The sequence below is a fragment of the Anarhichas minor genome, unplaced genomic scaffold (assembly GCF_050575085.1).
Source record: "Anarhichas minor isolate MPS153535 unplaced genomic scaffold, ASM5057508v1 ptg000136l, whole genome shotgun sequence".
Taxonomy (NCBI): Eukaryota; Metazoa; Chordata; class Actinopteri; order Perciformes; family Anarhichadidae; genus Anarhichas; species Anarhichas minor.
This window is the reverse complement of record NW_027466582.1, coordinates 4437517-4457968: the sequence shown is the minus strand read 5'-3', so window position 1 is coordinate 4457968 and position 20452 is coordinate 4437517. Positions and strand designations below refer to the sequence as shown.

Sequence of the window (20452 nt, the reverse complement as noted above, 5' to 3'; positions counted from 1 at the left end):
AATATTTTATAAATAATGAAGCTGACTGACCTACAGTATGTGTTAATGTTATTTGTGCCTTTGAACACAAACAAATGGCAACATTCATTTTCTATCAACATTTTTTTTTTCAACCAAACACTGTCTGCAGTTCAACATTACCGAGGTGTTCAGAAGCTTGGCAGGAGGTTTTTTTTTACGCTGTAACATCTACAAGTTATGCAACTGATTCGTCTGCTTTCCATTAACACAAGCGTACAATATAGACGATTAAAGCACAGTTCACTTGCACTTTGTTTGTTATTCAAAAGAAAGCTGCATGAATGATGTTTCATTATGTAATAATGGAAGAAAGCATTACACTCTTTTGTCGGTGTTGTTCCTCTTTCTAATTCCTTTTGATTGCCATGCAGCCCACATTAAGTTATACCTCAACGTTATATGAAGGACATTTTCACTTTGACTGTCTTAACTCAGCAGTTACCGACATTGTGCTTTCTCACTGTCTCATTTGGGGAAATGTTTGGCAATGAAACTCTGTAAAATCTCTTCCTGTTCACTGGTAATCTGCATGAATCGAAAGCTACGGTATGAGGAAATAATAAAACTCTACAGATACTTTTAGCTTCTTGTATTTACACAACTGTTATCTGCAAAGCTGTGATGAGTTTGATGCTGTGCATGAAGTCGTATCTTGATTAAATGGTTTTACTCTGGGGAAGAAGTCAGTAATATGTTTTTCAAAGTTTTGTATGTTTTTCACTACAACATTATTGTATACTCAATGAAATGATAATAAAGTGAACTTGTTCACTATTCTGTTCTGCTTTTTTATTAACTAAATATTCTGATAAAAGTGTACAATTTTCTCGTTTGTACTCTTACCATCTTTTACATATTCTCAGGACGAATCTACTGTTTCAAAATATTCAGACAATAGAAGCATGGTTCAACTTCAACTGTCATTCCTGTCACCTTCCTCCACAAGATGCAACAAGAGAGTGAGTAGAGACATCTGCTGGTCAAATTGTAAACACCAATCACGAAAATTGGCCCCTGAGAGTGTTATGATTATGTCACATTAAGGGATTAATAATCATAAATGATTAACATCTTACTGTTTTGCTTCATGCATCATATACTATTTTTAAGTCTTGTTTTGTGTGGAAAATCTTAATCTTAAAATAAACTGGTAGCTGTTAAATGCAATCGTAAAAAATCTTTTTTTTGAATTACAAGTAAAAAGTTACACAAAATGGAAATAGGCCTCATCTTAAGCTCTTGTTTAAATATGGGCTTCTCAGTTATTTTAAACGTAACAGCAGCAGTATAGAAATACTCAGTTACAAGTAAGAGCCATGCATTCAAAAGTACAAATGCATTAAAAGAAAAATATACTTTAATAACACAAGTAAAGTAGGCCTACTCATTTGTAGCATTGCCCATTTCAGAATCCTATTTTATGTATTATATTTAGTGTTGCATGTGTACAGCACTTTAATGTTGCAGCTATAATAGCTACTTTACTGCTTAAACTATTTTATAAATTGGTTTGTATGTCGTATGTCGTAAAGATTATCAAGCAGAAATGCTTAATTGATTGCTTAATTACATTCCACCTTTCCTATTTTGGGATCAAACTTATAGTTTTTATGAAATGGTCGACAGAAAACTAAAGTGTATAATAAATAAGCACTGTGTTGTTAATTTAGAGAGAGAGAGAAATATTAAAATGTATGTAACGTTCAAGTGCCTTTAGGTGGCGCGCTGTCGTTACGCGGCAGCTGCTCCATCTCTCCTCCGTCTCTCCTCCATCCATCATGGCGCCGCCCTGCGCCGCTTCAGCTCCCACAGTCCGCGCATCACTAGGGCGGGACCTCGGTGAGATCGGTACTGCCAGTCGTTGGGCACTTCCGCCGGGCTCGGGTTTCCTTCCACTCGGCATTTAAATTGAGCTGCAGGACATCAGCTGCTGCTACATTCAGCGCCGCGCGGTGACAGAAAATAACCAATAGCACTCGCAAATCAGGCTACGCGTATTTTGGGTTTTTCTTTGTACACAACACAACAGTTGATCCCTAAGAGATTTTGGTGTGGTTGTGGTTGTCTTTGTGTGCAGAAGAGCTGGAGCCGTTGAACAATAACGGCGGTTGCGCTCTGACAGCAGCTCGGTGCATCATTTTTGGGATTCCTCTGCTCGCTGTTGGACGAAATTGAATAGCGGTAACGTGATGTTGTGCATGAGCGGAATGATTTAGGCTTGTACAGGGCAACGTGTTTGTTTAGTGAAATAGATTGGGCACGAAAACAAACCCATTGAATGCGATTATTTTGCTTTGTTTGGCCCAGGAGCACAAGTGGCCTGGACTCGGGAGGACTGATGGACTCGATGATGAGAGCGCATTTGAAGGGTCAGCTTTAAATTCCGATAAGAAAATTAAACAATTTAGATTTATTTATTTTATTTTTGAGTTGTAGATATTAACGGAGACAAAATATACTCAAAATAACCTTAAACTGGGCTTAATATAACACCAGACCAAGCCTTAATACTATCGATAACAACAACAACAGTCGCCACCCATTCTAGTGAAGCACGACAGACTGACAGACTTCAATTATTATATATTTTTCTCACGTGAGATATAACTTTGACTATTTTAAGCATATATATGTCACTATCTTTTCTTGTTTGGAGATAAAGGTGGATCTTAAGGTCTTTGTTTTTTTTTATTAGGTTAGATCTTAGCTTCTTCTTCTTCTCCTCTTATTAGTGAGGACAAGTATCTGATCCCTCAAGGACATTATACATTTGCAGACCTTTCAGGATAGTGCAGTAACCTGGACACTAGTGACAAACAGCATATCTGACAAGTTACACCTATCAGAGGCTTTACTAGCCTCAAGCAATAAGCAAACATGTTCAGCTGGCTTGGGACCGACGACAGGAGGAAGAAGGATCCAGAAGTCTTCCAGACCGTCAGTGAGGGACTTAAGAAGCTCTACAAAACCAAACTCCTGCCGCTGGAGGAGAGCTACAAGTTCCACGAGTTCCACTCTCCGGCTCTGGAGGATGCAGACTTCGACAACAAGCCCATGGTCTTACTGGTGGGACAGTACTCCACCGGCAAGACAAGCTTCATACGGTGAGGAGAAGCAGTGAGCACACACACACACACACACACACACACACACACGAGGCCACCAGACAGATAGAGAGGGAGAGGTCGACACACCCAAACTGACTTTTCCCTGAAGAAGTGTCAAGAGAGAAGATGAGTTCATGCGATAGAAAAAAACAAAACATGAAGAGCAATATGAAAGACCAGTCATCACACACACACACACAAACACTCCCCGCTGAACTACTAGGAGTCACACCTCTGCAAGCTTTATTTAATCCATAAAATATTTATATGACAGCCAATATAACACACACAGACATGCCAACGTAATACATATGGAGGCAGTACTGCATAGCACTGCAGCCCAGCCTGAGGAGGTGTGTGTGTATATATCTATGTTTTATATGTGTGTGTGTGTGTATATATCTATGTTTTATATGTGTGTGTGTGTACGATTAGACTGACAGATGGACATCTGTCACCTTGGGTTTTGTTCTGGACCTACTTAATAAAACACCAGGTGGAGATTAGAATTAGCCCCGCAAACTTAGCAAAGCTTATTGTTTTTAGCCAAGAATTAAGCAAAAGCAGCGTTTGCTTGCTTAGAACTAACTGAAGCACTCTTTATTACCATGACAGACATCACGTCAGACCTGCCACACGTTCCTCGGTGATAGTTTTCAGTCATTTTGGACAAGAGTGCCAAATACACGCCTATCTTAACTTAAATTCAGATTTAGTTTAAACTTCTTTAGTATTAAAATAATGCTCCATAGTCAGAGTTGTGTGACCTGGAGCATCTCCGGTATTGGTGTGACAGCTGGGTGTTGGGCCTCTTTGAACTGCAGGAATAATACTAACGACTCGCCCCTCTGACACACACACACACACACACACACACACACACACACTTGCAGAGCATAGTGGGTAATTAGTGGGGTAAGCCTTTTAAAGCCAGAGAGAGGATGCTGTTAGTGACTTCCTGCTATAAGACAGGACAGAGCAGACATCCCTGCAGTGCTCGCTCTCCTTCCTCTCACTGACACTCTCCCCCTCTCTTCTTGTTACTCTCTCCCCGATGACAACACCCACATGTCCCCCCCGCTCCGCGGACATTGTAACAGTAACATGCAGAATGCACAAACTGCTGAGTAACCCTCGGTTCAGCATCGCTTTTATTGCATACAGCAGCGACTCTGGAGGTGGGAGCAGTGCAGCTCTTTGAAACGTTGCAAGGAGAAGTGACAATAATGATGTTTAGTTGCATCACATTTGGCTTTATGGGAATTTAAAAAGTCATAAAATGTGCATGGATGTCTGTCTGGCAGCTAAAAGGAAAAGAAGATGTATGGAGGGTAGTGTAATCTCTCTTCTTTGGAGGTTATTTAGAGGTCATTAATCTGAGCCTGTCTTTCTTTTAAGGCTGAATTTGATTTACTTTCCACCTTTTGTCTCCTGAGTCTTTAAAAAGCAAATTATCCCCAGAATCAAAGTTTTCCTTTTAAGGTGATTTTTTTAAGGTGGTTCAAACCTCTAAAGAAACGGTATCTTTGACAGTTAGTGAAGCCTGTGCCTGTGCATTTTCAGTCTTATCTCACTGACAGCGTACTGTGCGGAATGTGAGAGATTAAATGGTATAATGTGTGAGCTGAGAAGTGAATTCCCCCCACATACATACAGTACCGTTCGTCATATTGAACATACAATCTGCTAGATGCATATGCACTGCACAACCTCCACACAGACCACCAGACGCACTGCACAAACACGTGTGCAGAGCGATGGCTCTACCAGGCACGGCTGACTCCGCTGTGAAGGTGTGTGTGTGTGTGTGTGTGTGTGTGTGTGTGGAGAAGACGTATATGTAAACCATCCTTACATCTGGCAGCAGTTAAAATGCATACTCAGCCCACACTCACACTTTAAATTTATGGTCCTTTTTAGCCATGAACCTTTTGCCTAAATCTCTTCTTTATGGCATGCGTTCACACAGAAACTCATAATCTTAATTTGCAACATGTGTGATGTCACCGAATTAACAGATGGGGACGCAGCCCTTCACACCGAAATCAGCATCAGCTGTAAGTTTAACATAATAACCCATTTGCAGCAAAAACACGTTCACAAATTTGAGTTGTTTGGGGAATTTCTTTACAGGTCTCCTGAAAAATGCCTCAACTTTAATATATGGTCGTCTGTCTCTTCACCTTTTTCACCTTCAGCTGTTTTTCAGCAAGCAAAACAACGGTCTAGCAGGCTGTTATGTTCATTGTTTTCGGCACCGGTAGAGCTTAGTTCAAGTGAGTCCAATATTTACAGCTGAGGCTGACAGCTATGTTTTCCTCTTTATTATTATGTTCACTTTTATCAGATTGCAGCATGTCAGCCCCACAATGTGATGCGGTCATCGCCACTACTGACAGTAGTCACCATGCTCTTGTGGTTGACTACCTCGCTATCGACTCAATGCGGCTGAGTTTGTGCCTGTGAAGCAAACAAGGATGTGAAATTCCCCAAATCTTTGTTCCAGCAGCTTATAATTCAAGGCAGATCTGTTTTTGGGTGATTTTTTGAATTTCGTCTTACCATCCAGACACTGCAGCTCTAATCGAATTAGAGCTGCAGATTTGGCACACATCTGTCCTGCTGCTGCCTATAGTTGACTGCAGGTTTCAGTCAACTCTGAATGATATATCTGATACTACAAGCAGTTGTTGAAGTGGAGAAATACTCCTTGTTGACTCAGTAACCCATGGTTGGAGAACATATATGCATTTTCTGTCAGAAATGATTAATTTATTTAGAGTAACATCATTTTCTTCCGAGACAATTACTTTAAAAGTGAATGCTAATGTCTTATAAAGTCATTAATGTCTTGTAATGTGACTCTACGGTACCTCGCTGCACAATGCCCTCTACACTATTGTTCATTGTCTCAGAGAGCATCTTCTGGAAGGATTCTTTATCAAAAACATCTCGTCTCTTGCCTTGTTTTGTGTAATGTTACGTCTCACCTACAGCTACCTGTTGGAGCAGGATTTTCCCGGTATGCGGATCGGCCCCGAACCCACCACAGATTCCTTCATCGCGGTGATGCACGGCGACACAGAGGGAATCATCCCCGGCAACGCTTTGGTGGTTGACCCCAAGAAGCCCTTCAGAAAGCTGAACGCATTTGGAAACGCATTCCTCAACAGGTAAACTCACTTGCACACTTTCCCAAAGTGCTAGATGACATGCGCCGACGGCAGATGCTGTTAAGAGATCTGTGGCTGTGAGGACGTACGGGGGGGAAAGAGAGGAGAAGAAAGGGAGAGTGAGAGTACTAGTGAAAAGCCACACCACAGCTCTACATTCCTGCGTGATTGAATTTCCCTCTGCTCACTGGTCAGGCTTTTCTTTTTTTTTTTAATGGCTGTCTTCGTGTGTGTGTGTGTGTGTGTGTGTGTGTGTGTGTGTGTGTGTGTGTGTGTGTGTGTGTGTGTGTGTGTGTGTGTGTGTGTGTGTGTGTGTGTGTGAGAGACACACACACACAGTCAGAGTCACCTGTTCAGAGTCATCCTTCTGGTAAAGGAAAAGTGCCCAAAAATATTTACTCTTGCGGTAGTGTCCTCGCTGTGAGGGCCCCACCACTGCTGAAACTAGACAGAAGAAACGCTGACTGTCAGTGGGGTTCACAGTGAGGACGACCGCTAACCTGGTAGTATTTATCCAGCTGGAGGCAGAGAGATAGAGGAGAAGGAAGAGATCTGGTGTGGGACGGTGTTTGTTGTTAAAACGTTTTTACACTTCTGTCCGGTTTCTTTTAACTGTGTGTGTGTTTTTGTGTTTTTGTGTTTTAGGTTTGTGTGTGCCCAGCTGCCTAACCCAGTGCTGGAAAGCATCAGTGTGATTGACACACCAGGGATTCTGTCAGGAGAGAAACAGAGAATCAGTCGAGGTAAGACTCTTTTTCTCTCTCTTTTTTAAAATCTTCCTCTGTTTATGTTAATGAGTGTGAAACTGTGTCAGCGTTCGTTCACTGGACCCATTCAGCTGCAGCCCCCTATAGTCCCACTGAACTCTGAACTACGATGTCAGCATTTCCTTTGGATGTGTGTGTTTATTTTAGCTTTTAGCTATCAGGAGGATTATGCTTCATTAATTTCAAAGGACAGGAAGCGGCGACGAAAAGATGAGCTTTGAAATGTTCTCTCCTCTCTCTCTCACACGCACACTGTTTAACATTTTGAACACTATATATTTCAGAACATCATTCTAGGGTTTGTTAGATTTCCCTTTGTTTACATTTCATTCCTTAGTGAGTTTTACTGGGATGAGTCTACAACATACTTTCATTGAGAAAAAGAATACATGAAATGCTTGGACATGTTATTTGTAGCAGGCCGCTCTATATATCATTTGCACATTTTGGAAAACCCCCAGAATCACTAGAGACATGATACATTTATCACGTTAACTACAATTACTCAGGTTTTTGTGAAAAAAAACTGAGGTAACAAGACACTCTGAATTTGTATTATGACCAAATTGCAAAGACAAACGGACGCTATATTTATTTTATGAAATGACGGCATAAAAGATACCAGAGGAATGTCTCATTTATTGCACTAAGAGAGGGAAATAAGGATGTTTTCTATGACTTGCAACAAATGTTCCAAACTAGCATCTTCATATAAATATGAAGATGGAAAAATATAAGAAGCTGCACCTTAAGGGCCAATTGAAATGAATGTAAAAGAGAGTGTCACATGGCCATTAATTTGATGACATTGTTTCTTGATGCATCCCATCTTTTTACACAAAAACCCAATTATCTCAATTTGATTATTCGGTGGTGCTTATCTCTTGACACCCACGTCAGCTCATGGGAGTTTTCTAAAACTGAACATTTTTAACTAAAACACAGAAACAGATGAAATAATCAAATGGAAGCTCTGTGATTCTTAATTATACGTGAGTGAACCAGCAGCGGACAGATCCCAGCCGTGGTGTTGAACTGAACGCAGAGACTACAGTTTGAAGAGAACTTTAGGTGTGAAAGGCTTACAAGAATTCCTCGGGGCTTTCTTACAGTTTGATGTGTGTCCGGCATGCCTGGCATTCCCGGAGCTAAATGCTGGTATTGCCATACCAACCGCTAACATACAACAAAAGAGCTGGGATAATAAAAGACAGCTATAATTTAGACTTTTCTCCACATTCAGCCACTCTTTCTTACACTGTCCATCTTTGAATTCTCCCTCTGCTCCTCTGTCCATTCTCCTTGTTTGTACTCTCGTGTTCATTTAGCTCTGTTTGAAGGTTTCTTGTACCAAGTAGGGCCCATATACATATATGTGTCTCTTCTACCAACTCTATTGGCTGTCACCACAGTGCATTAATCATTGAGTGCTGACAGTATCACAAAGAAGGAAGGTTTTGTATGTTGTAGGCACGCACTGGTACCGATATTGGATATCGGGTCGATACTGACTCAAATAGCTGGATTGAGTATCGGTCACAGTGGGGCCCATATATTCGCTGCAGCCAGCGTCTACAGCTTATTAATTTAACACTGGTATTGGATCGTTACTCGGTATCGACAGATACCCAAAGCCCAGGTTTCGGTATCAGGACTGAGAGAGTCGGATCGTTGCATCGCTAGTATGTTAAACGATTTAACAACACAAACTAAACATAGGGGTGCTGGCATTCGTGATCGACTCTACGTCTAAACACTCTCTGAATATGTTGTGTTGTAAAGGTGCTTTTATCAATACACAACACTGTGACAGCATCAATAGAGTTGTACTTGGTCGTAACGGGTCTTGACTGCATGTTGAGCGGATTCTGTTTCAACAGGATTTACCTGCACTCGAAACAGTTCAGGCGTAAAGGCCATGAAGAGCATCAATATCACCATTTTGTTATTATAAGTCAATGATTTTTCATGCTTTGATTATGAGGTTTTTTTTTCATGCAAAAAAACCCTCATCAAATCATCATGCACGATGAAATGTACAAATATACTTATGAAGTTACAAAGTCTAACTGGGAACATATTGTGGTCACAGAGTTCAGCGCATGACTTCATAGCAGGGTTGGGTCTGGATTAATGTTTGTCATGAGAACGTTTCTGTCTGCAGCTTTTCAGTGGAGAATCAACAGTTCACATCTGTCAGCACAATTGGAAGAAGTTGAATTGAAGCAGATCCACATCAGCTCTGTTTTACTTTCTATTCGTTCGGTCAAAGTGTCCCGTGAACGTCTTGTCAAACCAAATAAACAGCGCAGTGAGGTGTGACCCTGCGGTTGTCTGTTGGATATAAAAACAAAACACAGGTTAAACATGACATCTGCTGAGTCAGCACAGCTGTGTTTTCTGTGGTGACAGAGTGTGTGTGTAAGTGTACGGTGAGGCTTTTGTTTGTGTGTCTTCATTTTCTTGTCATCCAATCCCATCCTTTTGTCTTTTGCACGTCATGTTTTCATGCTTCATCTGTATGTTGTTGTGTGTCTCTTCATGCTATCATATGTTTTCTTCCACCCCGCTGCATTGTTTTCATCAATGTCTTCAATGTCTGTATTTATTTTTGTGTGTGTGTCCAGATGTGGAGTCGGGCTATAGCTGCCTACATAGATGTCTTTATGGAGGTATTGTAGATAATAAACCTGAGCATCAACCAGCTACAAAAAGGCTAATTAAAGTGATACTTTGAAGAATGTATGGCCTGCTACACGTTCTTCATCAGACTCTTGTCACACGGTTTGGGGGAAACAAAGTTGACCTTGTTGGTTAACCAGTTGTATATTTTATACGGATTTGTCATATGTGTCTGTTTCCTTTAGGTTTTTAGGATATTTCAATAATTACTTTCCAGATGCTGTGAGGTTTATATTCATGATCTGGAGAGGATGAAGCATAGTTATTTTGTTTTTTTTAATATATAAAATGATTGTAGGTATTCATGAGCCCCCCCAAAAATACACTTGATTGTTTATTTGATCCCTTGAACTTAACTATACCACCATGCATGGGACGATATGATAATTCATGTCACGATTTTACTGACCGAAATAATTACGATTCACGAAATTATCCTTTTTTGAAGTCATCAAAATATACTTAAAACATACTGTAATCACTGTACCTTACATTTTGTTAAGAAATAAATAAATTGTTTTTTATTGAACAATCTTTTTATGAAAAACCAAATATTTAAGAAATCATAAAGTTTATCTGCATAAATAAAATGGACACGCAACGTTATGCGAGTCTGTTCTTTCTCACTTGACAATTCCTGTATTTTTTAAAATCAGGCTCTATTTTTCACTTCTCTACCATGATGGCGTCTTAGACAGCTTTTTGAAGTCACACGTGACGATATTGACAGTTATCCTGATAATGGTAATTACCCACAATCAACTTATAGAATGTGGAGCTTCAGACTTCAGTCTTGTTTTTCCCCACATCATGTGAAAAGTGCTTCCTGTGAAGAATGATCCACTAAAATTCAAAATATCAAGGCATCTCTCTCTCTCGTTCTCTCTTAACCCTCCACAGCCGTGTGTCCTCCGTCTCCTCTCAGCTGTGCTCATTTAGGACAGGAAGACACGGCTAAAACCAATTTCCATGTTTTACATACTTATTGCTACAGCTGCCAAACTTTTGCTCACACACCCAGCGAGTAATCGTTGAACACTCAACAACACCGGTTTTTAATAATTGCTGGTAAAGTAGCCTTTGAGGCATCATGTTAGCATCAACACTACAATAAATATAACTACATAAATACACATAGCCATTGTGGAACTCGTACACCTTGAGTATTACTATTCCTCTTCTGGGAGGAGCAGCAGTTCAGCCACACACAATCTTTATCGCAGCTATGTCTGTACTCAAACTGTACTCACTGTATTAACATAAAGCTTCTTACTATCAATTGAGAGCAAATGCCTCCTATAGTTTCTCTCCCATAATCTCAGTGGTAACAGGTTTCACCATTGAATCTGCATCTCTTATGCGTATTTCAGTGTTTGGAAACTTTAGCTCACTAATCCTTCGTTCTGTTCTTTGTTCTCCTCTCATATCCTGTGGAATTCCTCCACGTAAGCGTCGGTCTTGTCCTTGAGTAGGATAGAAAGTCAAAGGAGGCAATGATGTATTCCTGCTGACAGACTTAATCATTGATTAATTTATTCATGCAGTATGGAGGCATTAACCCATTCATGCACTCATTCGAGCGTTCGTTACCGCCTTGATTGCATTTCCCACAAAAACATCTGAGCCAAGTAAGACAATAAAATATTGTTTTTGGTTTCCACCTCATTGTTTAGTTTTAAAAACTTCACTTAGTTGAGCCCTGGCAGAACCGCCTCCATCTGTAAACAGATATTCTGTTCTCTCAGCATGTAATTTGTCCTTCGTATTGCCTCTATGACCTGAAGCCATTCTAATAGTTTCTTCTTGGGAAAATTGCAACATCACAGCTGTTGTTCATGGCTCAGCTCATGGATTATACATAATGTTCTTATTATGTGAACATCTTCACAAAAAACTCAGTGGCCTGACCTGTTCCTCAAAAGTAGCATGAAGTGAAATGCCTCTCTTAAATGCTATTTTGACACCGGTATGGGATGGGATCAAAGAAACAGGAAGTCAAAGGGATACACAATGAATTATCTCTTTCTCTCACTCTTTTAACTAAACCTTCCCGTCCCTCCTAATTGAAAACCTAATGTCTTTCTTGGATCCTCCTCCTCTCAGGCTATGACTTTGCAGCTGTCTTGGAGTGGTTTGCAGAGCGAGTGGACAGGATCATATTACTGTTTGACGCCCACAAACTGGACATCTCTGATGAATTCTCAGATGTGATAAAAGCCCTGAAGAACCACGAAGACAAGATCCGGTACTGCAGTGTTTGCTTTGACTTACAGACATATCCAGTTCTACACAAAAGCGAGGAGAATCGTCGTTCTCTTTCTAGATTCATATCAACACTATATTGTCAGCAGTTCTTTGCTTTCAGTCAACATCAACACTGTTCTCTCTTGTTGCTTTTGGTAGGGTTGTGCTGAACAAGGCTGATCAGATAGAGACCCAGCAGTTGATGAGAGTGTACGGTGCCCTGATGTGGTCACTGGGGAAAATAGTCAACACCCCTGAGGTATAGTAAGCAGGAGGAGTTTGGGTTTAAAGTTTTAACACTCACTGGTCGTCCTGATGCTTGTTGTGGATATAATGCACCTCTTTTTATACCTCGACTTCATCTGCATAAAACACCACATTTTAAAATGCTTAAATAGTGTATAGATCAGTGCCTTTAAGAGTCAACAATGAGAAGCTATTAGCTGAATTGTGCCTTTTATGTCTTTTGTCTTGTTGATTTTCTGTCCGTCTCCCTCGCTGACAGGTGATCCGCGTCTACATCGGCTCGTTCTGGTCCCACCCTCTGCTGATTCCAGACAACAGGAAGCTGTTCGAAGCGGAGGAGCAGGATTTATTTAAGGACATTCAGTCTCTACCGAGAAACGCAGCGCTCAGAAAACTCAACGATCTGATCAAGAGGGCAAGACTAGCCAAGGTAAGGCACAAATGAAAGGACACACGTTGATGGAGAATCTGCGACGGCTTGCTGACTAACGGCAGCAAGAGTGGATTTTTTTCTCTTGGGATGTTATTTGACGAGTGTATATTTTAAGCACACGTGTGTGTGTGTGTGTGTGTGTGTGTGTGTGTGTGTGTGTGTGTGTGTGTGTGTGTGTGTGTGTGTGTGTGTGTGTGTGTGTGTGTGTGTGTGTGTGTGTGTGTGTGTGTGTGTGTGTTTCCTATTCATTCTTCCCATCACTCACTCGCTCTACCCGCCCCGTCCAGCCGTTAACCTTGACAGAAAAAGCTTGTCGCTCTCACAGAACCAATAGAGCCAGACAAGTGTGGTCATTCTCCTCTGAGTGAATTGTTTCCTGTTTCCTCTCCGCACAGGAACTCAGGTATTACCGGCGACAGGCCACTGCCTGTTGTAGTTCGAGGAAACGCTGAGGATGCACGCACTCAAACACACACACACACACACACACACACACACACACACACACACACACACACACACACACACACACTCGCACACACACTCAAGTACACACACCGAGAGTTGAGCCTCCTTTCCTGTCTGACAGCTGATAGGGTGTGTGTGTGTTTGTATTGTGATGAGCTTCAAGGACACAAGGTGGATTCAAGGAAACCCACAAAAAATGTCACCACGGCAACATAACAAAAATGTTTTTTCCCGTTACTTTTGCTGTGTGTAGTTATATGCTTTGCTGTATGACTAATCTGGTTAAAGGAGTGTTAAGTGTCCCCAGACTCCAGGGCTGCAACAGTCTGCGGGTTACAATGTTAGTTTCATGTTTATTAGGATCATTACAATGAAGGTTGAGGATGAGACGGTGATAAAACAAAGCAAGTATGAGTGAAATGGTGAAATCCTTTGTCCCAGTTGATTTAAAGATAGTCTTCATAAATGTTCGGAGCAGGATGCAGGAAGAACAACAGATTTTGGTCAATATAGCACACACTGGGGGATTTATTCCCTTAATCGACTGCATTTACCATCAACATCCACATCAAAGGTTGGAATTTTCCCTAAAAGGATTATAACTTTAAAATACAAGAACTTTTAAGAGGCCGACTTGCTTACTTGCTGTAAATTTTCCGTTGAGTAACTGAGCTTTCACTCTCACCATGCAGGTCCACGCCTTCATCATCAGCGCACTGAAGAAAGAGATGCCCGCTGTGTTTGGGAAGGAGAACAAGAAGAAAGAACTGATCGGCAGTCTTGGAGATATTTACAAACGCATCGAACGAGAGCATCAGATATCACCCGGAGATTTTCCTAGTCTGAAGAAGATGCAGGTAAACGGGGAAGAGCTGTGTAGATTCATAGATAGAGGGATTAGAAAGATGAGATCTGAATTTGTGATGTTTTTTTTTCTGTATTGTCTCCTTCAGGACCAACTCAATTCTCAGGATCTCAACAAATTCCAGCCTCTGAAACCCAAACTCCTGGAGGCGGTAGATGACATGCTGGCCCACGACATCGCTGGCCTAATGGTGCTAGTGCGCCAAGAAGAAAACCAGCGTCCCAACCCGGTCGTGAAGGGCGGTGCGTTCGACGGCACATCGGACGGCCCGTTTGGACACGGGTACGGCGAAGGGGCCGGCGAAGGCATCGACGAAGCCGACTGGGTCGTCACTCGAGACAAACCGGCTTACGACGAGATTTTCTACACGTTGTCCCCCGTCAACGGGAAGGTGACTGGAGCCAACGCCAAGAGGGAGATGGTGAAGTCAAAACTGCCCAACACGGTGCTGGGAAAGGTCTGGAAGCTGGCCGACATCGATAAGGATGGGATGCTTGACGATGAGGAGTTTGCGTTGGCCAATCACCTGATAAAAGTGAAACTGGAGGGACATGAATTGCCATCGGAGCTGCCTGCACACCTGGTTCCTCCTTCCAAGAGGAAAATACCTGAGTAAATGTAAGGTTACATCATCCCCTGCCCCCAAAACCTGCAAGTAGACTTACCCCAATTAATATAGTTATATTCCTGTAGCATTATAGCAAAAAAATGTACCCCATTTCCAACTGCTAAGAGGCAAATATTACAACAAAATATTCAGTTTCATTCAAATAAAGAATGATAATTATTGCTAATGTACTGTTGGCATGTGGATTGAAATGATACATTTCTTCAGTGCTGAAATAGCTTTTACCACGGAAGAAAATCCTTATGAGTGTCCTTCCATCAAGACAAGTGCCCTCTTTTGTATTTCAGGGTATAGATATTGAGAGCTGTTGGGTAGGACGGGTGTTAGAGATGTTAGGACGACTGATAAGGTTATTAGTAAAGAAAAGCAAATTTGAAAAATCTGAAACGAGAAACACTGGAATACAGGAGAATGTAAAGTGATCCAAACTACTGGAAGAAAATGGGAGAGATTCGACAATGTGGAGACAAAAAGAAAGAAAGATATCTGATTGGAAGGATCATTCTGGGAGAAGGAAGATTTCCTTTAAGGGTTTCCTGTCAGGTTGCTTGAGAATACACGAACCAATGTGTAGAAGCGCGGACACACACACACACACACACACACACACACACGAATATGAACACAATTCTGGTTATATGATTTATATCATTTACTGTAGCACCTGGATTAATGGGAAACAAGTGTGGGGAAAAATTAAGAATGACAAGTGGTTTGTCTCTTTTATGATTTATACATTGTTCGAAATATCATTAACATGTTTGGAAATACTGTGACTATAATATGGACCTATACAATGGGGTATTGTTTGGAGTGTTCAGACATCCTCAGCATAAATGTATTGTGCGGACTTTGAATGTGGAATGTGTTGACATTCACCTTCTGTATGTATGCATATGACCACATGTATCAGTGTTATTATTTGTAACGTGTATGTATTAAGTCTTACGCTTCACACAGGCTGCCGAGTTGGGAGTATTCAGTGGGTTGTTAATTGAAAAATGGATGAATTACTTATTATTCACCTTGTGAAAGTGATCTAATCTAACCTAACCTGGCAGTCCAGAGAGTGAAAGCACACCTGTTTGCTTCTTTTGTGATGATAACAAAACACTAATCAAAGCATTTTTTGAATGAAAATGTGGCTTTCCAATTTATGTGTTTAAAATGTATACATGTAATAAATGTAATTAGATTCACTGTCGCAAAATGCCAGTGTATGTGTGTGTGTGTATATATATACATCACATATACATCACGTAAGGACTTTATTTGTGGTTTGTCACCTGTGAGAATCTTGATAGTAAGATGAAACATCAAACAAACTAAATTTGGGTTCCCACGTGATACGAAATGGTGTTTTATGAGCGAGACAGCGTTTACCCAGTTTGAGCTCTACAGAAGTGACTGTGTGCGGTTACTGTGAATCTGCTGTACATAATACGACTGTTTGCATTCCATGAACACAGATTGGGAAATCATCCACATCATCTCGGGCGCCGTATGCATCACTTGCTCATATTTCACAGACGAGCCAGATCAGATCCACAGAGTAAATATAAAAAAAAAAAAAGGATAACTTGTTGGATGTGGATCCTCTGCAAAACAAAGTCCTTTGAAATTCGCAAGTTGTTTTCATACCCTGACAGATTGCAACATGAAGTCCTGTGTGCTGGTAAATACACCAAGGGGAAACACTGGCGTTATGTTTTTCTTTTCTTTTTTAAAGATGGCCATGCATTGCTGAATCTGTACTTCACTGTTTTTCTGTCGACATTAACAACAGTCCAAAAGTGTAATAAAAATTAATTTACTCTACTTTTTTCGCCTTGTTTTGTTTGTGTTGAGAGCAATCAGAGTGGTGAGTGGCTATATAGGAGAATATCATATGCTACCGGATGAAGTGCATTTTCTTTAATTCAACTGTGAGGAAATTAAGAACCATTCTGTAAACGGTTAAATAGATCTCCAGGATTTTATGTTGAAATTTGTCTTTTTCACTCTAATATAATGATAGTTTGTCTGAAAAACAAAAATGCTAACTCATTAAGGAGGAAACAATGTTAATATTATATAGTTAATTATTTCAAAATCACACTGGAGGCTTAAACCGTCTGTCTGAAATCATTTTATAATATGCAAGTCATGAGATTCACACTGGACAACTATACTGTCGTCAGTGATGTATGGAGCAATAAGTCCAAACATATGTGAAGAATGGTCTTTTATTCTGCTGTAAAACAAGGGTTGATGCCACTTACAGACTTTCTTTACACTTTGCTGAAAGAGGAGGATAATCAGACGCAGACTAAACTAAAAACAAGAAACAAACTTACCACTAGAGGATAAGAATGTAAACATTATTTTCTTATTTTGGGGGTGTATCAACGAGATGCACTCAAGGGATGAATTACAAAAACATGTGTTAAGCTTCAACTAATAAAGAAAAGGGTGGAGATACTGTTTAGTGCAAAAGGAATAGAAGTGAATTTCTTCACGGTAAGCCTGAAGGGGTTCATCCTCATCTTGGCCTTAGTTTAGGGAGGGTTTCTATCAATGTTACAGTAAGTCAATGAGACATAATTCTGCTTTAACTGCAGTATGAATGTGTTCTGTTCTGTATTTACATGAGGGCCAGATTTACGTGGTATTATCAAGAGTCACTGACATTGACCATAACATGACACGAGCTAAAAAAAGAATGACAGGAAACATAGCATGAAACATTAGACATTACAGCTATTATCTCTAGACTTCCATATGTGTGTGTGTGTGTGTGTGTGTGTGTGTGTGTGTGCGTGTGTGTGTGTGTTTGGCAGGAAATCAGAGCATCCCCTCGGACTGTGAGACCCCTAAAACATATATAAATACACACACAGGGAAGATGTAGCACTCTCTCCTCTCACACAGGAAGTTCTGTTCTTGTCTGCCATTTCCTGTCTGTCCCACCTTCACCCACACACACACACACACACACACACACACACACACACACACACCAACACACACATCCTCTATCATATACTAAAGTTAATGTTTTTGTTGTAAGCAGATCAGTCTTGCAAAAGTCAACTTCAATTTTCTTATTAATATTATTTTTCTTAAAGTGCACTTGAGGTGAAGAACCCAGAGGAGTTTAGGTTTCTAAAGTAGATGTGCATGTTTAAATGACACAAATAGTGAAAAACAGAGCAGTTACTAGTAACAATGGTGAGTGAATATTCAGGAACTGTTGCTCTGAATCATAAAACTAAAAACAGAAAAAGGAAAACTAATTTGTGAATAGGAAAAAGTAATGAAAAAAAAAACAGGAAAGCTATTTAAAGTAGCATTTTAGTCTTTCCTGGAAATTGTGGAGAAATGAGACAAAACCGGAAAGAGACCAGAGAGAAAGACATAGATGGAGAGCGTAGAAAGAGTCAAAAATAGCTGAAACGTGTTTGTGTCTGGTTTGGGTTGGTATCTTATCTCTTCAGGAGGGAACACGGTTAATCTTGAACAGGTTTGTCAATGAAAAAGACGTCTGTCAACAGTGAAATATGAACGTTTATGTGCGTCTGCGTGTTTATCTGGTGGAGACGCACGCACAAGGAAGCTATACATCAGGATTAAACGTATTCACCCAGACACACGAGGGAGCTGGTATCTGAGAACGCAGGGTGGGGACGATGCTCTCAAAAACACACATGCATCTCCCTGTCATGACTGATTTAAACACAAGCTAACATCATCCTGAGCTTTGTTAGAAACTGCAGAAATGATTGTATGAGTGTACACATACACTGTATGTACTAACATATTGTCTCATTCAGTGCATTTATATTTATTCTAAATGTCACTTAGACTGTTCAGTGGGTTTGTTGGTGACTTCTGCAATGATCCACTACAAAGTGCTCATACGTTTACACTAACACCAACAAAGGTAGCCTAACAGTTGCATGACATGATTATCGCATGTACTGTATCTTGGTGGCAGGTGGCAGGTGGCAGAACAGATAATAAGTCAGGGTACTTATGTGGACAATAATCAGAGGGCCGATACTCAGCACTTGTGAGTACTCGCCTTTTCAGGCACCAACTATCTCCCCAGATTTATCCCCGCAAGTTTAGCGACATGATCCCTCACCAGCTTCCCATCACCGGGGGACTGAACCTGGCTCAGGCTACTGTAGTTGAGTGCCGTGACACATCCACTTGTGACTCACAAGTCATCGCTGCTTCGAAGTGTGCGCGTGCGAGCTAGAGGGTGGAGTGGTCACAGGGTCGGCCGAGGGGTGACACCCTCCTGTTAATTGCCCCCCCCCCCCCTGTCTCCATGGTGACAGAATGTGTGAGAGCAGGGCACGATAACAAAACTAAATCCACATTTATTCATTCACACCCAGCCGACTGTACGGACACTTCAACAAAACTGCTTCTTTTAAGTGACCACCAGGGTTCATTCAAATTATCTCTGAATTTAGTCAAATCATGAAGTGAATTAAAAAAGACGAGTACGTTGAAAGTGAAAGATACAAGTATGAATCTATATAATCTAATAATAAATTAACAATAAAAGTTGTTTGAGCTCAGTGTAGGTGGTACAAACTATCAAAAATGAAGACAATGACAATGACCTGGTGTCGGGTCAGCTGTCTCTGTCGTGTTTTTATCCTGTGACTGAAACAACTCGTGTGTTAAAATGTTTATTTTAAAAGTATCCCCAAGTTCTGGTGGCCGTTCCTTGAACCTCTTCCAGGACAGAGTCCATGGAAGAGGTCAACATCCTGTTAAAAACACACACACACTCATGATGCATTCGTTCATTTTTGGGGATGCTACAACGTATGCGCATCTCAAGTTGTTCATTTTGCAGAGAATCTCTCGTGGCTTTTGCTTGCCAAACAAATCCGACCTTTGACTCTTAAAATAACAAGCATCGCTTTTCGGAAACCAGGAACCATTTTCATAAATATATCACCTTTTGACCGAGAGTAAATTGCACCCAAGTGTTAACACTGTTACGACGTTACGTCCTACTCTTTTGGGTGGACAAATAAAGTTCATGGTTGTGTTAAATTAAGAACGTCTTCCATAAAGTTTAAGTCTTCAAAACAACGCTAGCATCTCATCATACGCTGCTGTCACTTCTGATTGTTTAGCCTCCTGCCTGTATGGACAACACAACAATATTTCACATTATTGTACACAGTACGACAAGACAACACATCACACTATTGAGATATTTAATGCATTATAGTCTCTATTTCTGAGAGACCTGGAAGTTAACCTTCTTCTTTGTCAAAACAAGACAAAACTTCAGCTTTTATACCATTTATCTTCTCGACACTATCATAAGTCCTGTGACAGTTACTGCACTCATCATATTTATTAATGTCCATCCATTTCTGCAATGTACCTTCCTCTGAAGTCAGTCATTTAATGCATTCATAAAAAGTATTTTTGACCTCCCTTTTCTTCAGTTCATGCCAAATTTGGTGACTTTCCTGTATTAAGTGCGCCTGTCTGTCTGCGTGTGCATGCGTGTGAGTGGAAGTGCGTGTGCTCGACATGCAGGAACAGTTTCCTGAGTTTTTAATCATTGTTATGCAAGAGATGTCCGAATGAGGAATTCTCGGATACGTTATCATTAAGGAACATTATGTAGTTGTTTTTCTTTAAGAGAGAGCAGGCACCAGACTGACTCAGCTGAAGACTACGTATCTATTCAGGCAAGGAAGTTAACCATTCATCAATAGTATTCTTAATGATTAATATGAGAGCAGTGAGTTCAAGGTATTGAGTACATCCTAAACATTTATATTCTAATTTGACTTAA

The 20452-nt window shown here is 40.7% G+C and overlaps 1 protein-coding gene across 2 annotated transcripts; it reads left to right on the top strand.

The window, feature by feature from the left end:
* Positions 1–1892: 1892 nt before the first annotated feature.
* ehd3 (EH-domain containing 3) lies at positions 1893–16452 on the top strand. Of its 2 annotated transcripts, XM_076083855.1 has the most exons (9): positions 1893–2202; positions 2329–3125; positions 6125–6301; positions 6947–7044; positions 11854–11995; positions 12154–12253; positions 12500–12670; positions 13834–13998; positions 14095–16452. In XM_076083855.1, exons 2-9 carry the CDS (start codon positions 2899–2901, stop codon positions 14620–14622), a joined length of 1608 nt encoding a protein of 535 aa, XP_075939970.1. In that variant the 5' UTR covers positions 1893–2202; positions 2329–2898; the 3' UTR covers positions 14623–16452. The 2 variants fall into 2 exon arrangements, with proteins under 2 accessions (XP_075939970.1, XP_075939969.1); XM_076083854.1 differs by having other exon boundaries at positions 1893–3125.
* The last annotated feature ends 4000 nt before the right edge of the window (positions 16453–20452 follow it).